This window comes from Branchiostoma floridae, chromosome 2 (genome assembly GCF_000003815.2).
Source record: "Branchiostoma floridae strain S238N-H82 chromosome 2, Bfl_VNyyK, whole genome shotgun sequence".
Classification (NCBI taxonomy): domain Eukaryota; kingdom Metazoa; phylum Chordata; class Leptocardii; order Amphioxiformes; family Branchiostomatidae; genus Branchiostoma; species Branchiostoma floridae.
This window is the reverse complement of record NC_049980.1, coordinates 34,707,353-34,711,509: the sequence shown is the minus strand read 5'-3', so window position 1 is coordinate 34,711,509 and position 4,157 is coordinate 34,707,353. Positions and strand designations below refer to the sequence as shown.

General features: G+C 47.3%; 1 protein-coding gene across 1 annotated transcript; it reads right to left on the bottom strand.

Annotated features, from left to right (window-relative positions):
• Nucleotides 1-383: 383 nt before the first annotated feature.
• Nucleotides 384-3,630, bottom strand: LOC118410098 (leucine-rich repeat-containing protein 70-like). Its single transcript, XM_035811585.1, has 2 exons — nt 2,533-3,630; nt 384-1,876 (listed from the first exon to the last, which is right to left on the bottom strand). The coding sequence occupies exons 1-2, from the start codon at nt 3,603-3,605 to the stop codon at nt 1,591-1,593; spliced, it is 1,359 nt and encodes a 452-aa protein (XP_035667478.1). The 5' UTR covers nt 3,606-3,630; the 3' UTR covers nt 384-1,590.
• Between the last annotated feature and the right edge of the window lie 527 nt (nt 3,631-4,157).

The window sequence follows — 4,157 nt, the reverse complement described above, 5'->3', positions numbered from 1 at the left end:
TTCCTGAATGCTGAGTGCCAAGTAGACAAAGCAGCATGTAACAATTAGATTGAAGAGTTTGCGGTATGACTCAACCAAGCATCTACCGAATACAAGGGGAACATTTCACCCACTTTTGTATCTGTTATAGCCGGTATAACCGCCTTTCGGCGTAACACACCAGCTTCTGTATCTATATAGCCAGCATAACCACCATTCGGTGTAACACACCAGCTTCGCAGGCACGCGGCGCGGCAGCAGCTGGTTATATTACACTGAACGATCCGTCACACCTAATTTTTGCACATCTATCTGCAAGAGTTCTTTAAAACTACCCAGAGAAGATGCCCCTACTGTGCTTCGTGATAACAAATTCCACTCCATAGTTTTGGGGAAATAAGAATTTTTGAACACATCAATCCTAGGTTGGTAACTATGGTACTTGAAAGCATGACTGTTTCTAGTTCATTTTTGAGCTGGTATTAGATACTAATCAGTCGGCACGTCCACTATTAGTCTACGGGTACACTTAACCTCTGTACCCGTCCGCGATGTTCTTGTACGATCAATGGTAATCAGTTCCAGGTTATAGGCCTCAGCTGACGGCTTTATGTACTGGTGACAAATGGCGGAGATGAAAGATGAGATCTCCGCAGTAGATTAGGGGTTATAAAGTCTGGTTGGGCGTCAGAAGGAATCAGGAGAAACGTTTGTGAAACTGTCGATGAATTCACAGATAAGATGTCTTCGTGTACGGTGGTATTTGTAGTCTTGATGAGAACAGACAATGAGGTATTTTACTTTGACTTATTACCTACAATGTACCACACAGAATGTGCGAAGCTAAAGCCAGCGAACCAACCAACCAACCAACCAACCAACCAACCAACCAACCAACCAATCAGCCAACCAGCCAACCAACCAACCAACCAACAATCTTAATCAATAAATCATCTTTATTTACCTCAGCGTCTGCACTGTCTGCGATGCCGTATATATCTGATGCGTGCGACAGTTGGTGTTTAAACTATCATGTTTGGTTGTCAGTTATTTGCACCCGTTACGTTGTAGAGACTACTAATATAGTAGACGACTGTCTTGATAAAAAATCAGTACAGCAGACGTACAAGGGCGAATTTGTATCTGTTACATAAAAATCATTTTCAATGCACAAGAACAGTTAAGATACAAAGTAAGAGACTAAAAAACAGTCATTGCTTGAAAAAAATTTGGAGTAATTGTTTTCATACGTAACCTGATGAACATCTTCAACAAAAAAGGCCCGTCCTTCAAATCGACGGAGTGTCGTAGTTTAGCGGATTCCGATTCTTCTTGCTTCTTTGTAAAGCTGAAAACGTAAGATAGTACGGGATTTATAGCTATAGTCTCTTCCTCTCATGGCAGAACATTGTCACTCTCTCTGAGGAACCCCTCCCTTGAACTACTCCAGACTCTTTTGCATCTCGCAGTCTGTGGCCAGGTGGGACCTAGGTGTTTCTGCAGGTTGTCTCTCCACCTGGTGCATGGCCTCCCTCTGCGTCTCCTCCATTCTCATAGTCAGGGTTTATTGAAATGCACGAGAAGTATAGAATTCCAGTGCTGCACATGTTTCTAGAGTGAGGGAATAAAAGTCCCAGCCCACACGACCACCAGGCCCACCAGCCCCCATCTGCCCGCCCCCAGCGCGGCTAACCCGCCCGGTGCGGAGGACGTGGAGTTCCCGCCGTGCCAGTCGGTGGGGAGGGTCGTGACGTCAGGCGCCTCTGTAGGCACACAGTCGAACTCCGCCAGACTCACGTTCGCGATGGGAACGTCTTTAAGGGCCGGGGGAGAGGCGCATCTCGGCGTCTTGTAGGTGATGTTTGTATCCTTCATCCAGTTCCACAGCTCCACAAGGCTACAGGGGTAGGTTTGTACAATAAATATAGCGTTAGATTTTGTGTGTGCGTGTGTGCGTGCGCACACGTGAATGGGAAGAGTAGCTAAAACGTAGAATGCGTATGGTACACATCATCATCCAATTCCACAACTCCACAAGGCTACAGAGGGATATTTGTACAGTTGATATTAACGTCAAGTTTACCGGTTTGTATGTGTACGTGTTTGTGTGTCGGTATGTGTGTGCGTCTTTGAGTGTGCGTGAGTGTGTGCGCGCGTACATCTGTGAAAAATAACAGGAGAGAAAGATGGAAATATTTCGTTCAATAAATATCGATATTTTTATGCATCTTCATCAAAGCACATCAATCTTCACTCAACAGAGACGGTGGGCGGTATAACTTCCTGACACTTGGCGACGTCAGGTGTACATAAAGTCAGGTAATGCAAGTGATTGGTCAGTTGAATGCATTTTGAGAAGGATGGGATAGTAGATAATTTCATTTGTAATTTCTTTGTTGGATGTTTAAGTACCAAGACAGATAGACTTTCATGCCAATAATCATTAAGTATATATACATGATTATATGAGTCTTCAAAATGAGTCACCACGTGTTCTGTGTACTTTTTGGCGACGCCTTTGGGACGCAGCCAGTTGTATACATTGTTACTCACCCGCAGTTGCAGTTCCACGGGTTGGAGGTCAGGCGGACTTTCGTCAGGCTGGGGAGGGCGTCAAACACGCCTGCGCGGATCCGGGACAGGTTGTTGTTGTTCAGAGTCAGGGAGTCCAGCTTGGTCAGCCCAGAAAAGGTCAGAGGTGAGACCTCGCTCATCTTGTTCCAGTCCAACCACAGGATCCGCAGGTTCACAAGATGGCCGAACGCGCCGTCCTCAACTCTGCTGATCCTGTTGATGAAGAGTTCCAGCTGGTTTAAGTTCTCCAGACCGTCCAGCATGCCGCTTGTGACGGTCTTTAGGCGATTGCTCCGCAGGCTAAGCGTCGACAGCTTCTCCAGCGGCCGGAAAGCCCCGTTTGTGATCTTGACAATCCTGTTCTGCTCTAAGCGAAGGTTATCAAGAACCTCCAACCCGACGAAAGTCTTCGGCTTGATGTTGGTGAGGCGGTTGTTGTTGAGGTTGAGGAAGGACAGGTTGACCAGGTGGCGGAAGGTGTTGCTCCTGACGATGCTGATGTTGTTGAAGCTCATGTCCAAGTTCTTCAGGTTGTGCAGCCCCACGAACATGCCCGAGTTCACCACGGACATGGCGTTATAGGAGAGATCCAGGTTCTCGATGCTGGTGAGATCGTTGAAGGCGCCATCGTCAATGTTGCGGATCGTGTTGGACGACAGAATCAGCCGCTTCAGCGACGTCAGGCCGACAAACATGCCGGAGCGGATGGCGGACATGCGGTTGTGCTTCACGTCAAGATACGTCAGGCGAGACAGAGTGCTGAAGGCGCCGTACGCGATCCGCGTGATGTGGTTAGCGGTGAAGTACAGTTGCGTCAGGCTTCCCAACCCTACGAAATCACCACTGGTGACTTCAGCTATCTTGTTGGATTCCAGGAACAACCTTCTGGTGTTGAAAGGGATGGAGTGAGGAACTCGTGTTAAGCTCTTGGCCTCGCAGTGAACTCTGTCTGCATCATCCAGGCAGCGGCAGGAAGCCGGGCAGGCCCTCACGGGGGGACGCGGCAACGCGAGGAGGAGCAGGGCAACGGGCAGAACAGCTCTCACCGGCATTGCAGGCAGCACAGCTCTCACCGGCATTGCAGCAGGTTGGGACGCCTGGGGATACAATATGGCAGATAATGTGTCAGGATGTTGTGATTAATTTCTTGTTATCCTGCTATAAACGACCACCTCTACATAAAGTCCATCTGACTGTTGTGATCACTTTTGGGTGGTCTCTCGCTTTTTTCAAACATGCACAACTTCTTCTTACATCAAATGCTATCTAAAACTAGAAAGGTAATATTTGCAAGCAAATACAGAATGTTACCTTCACATGTTGTAGTCTAACACTGGCAACTGTTTTGTTCGTTCTTATTTGAACACATTTCTAAATGTAGTGTCTAGTGACCCGAGCCCCTCTAGATCTGACATTTGCTACATTATGTAACCGAACACCACATGGTGCCTGCTACTTCACCGGTTACCATGGTGACAGCCGTCTGGTCCAGGAAAAGAAGAAGAAACAAACCAAAAACAGACATGTTCCCTTCTGTGAAGGTAACATAACAAACCCATCATAACCATAGGACGACAAGGATAATAGTTCTGCTGCAGTACCAA

Coding starts and splice junctions, on each gene's coding strand:
- LOC118410098 (XM_035811585.1), bottom strand. CDS start 3,605: ATGCCGGTGAGAGCTGTTCTGCCCGTTGCCCTGCTCCTCCTCGCGTTG. Junction 1,877..2,532: donor CCGTGGAACTGCAACTGCGG/GTGAGTAACAAT, acceptor CTACCCCTGTAG/CCTTGTGGAGCTGTGGAACT.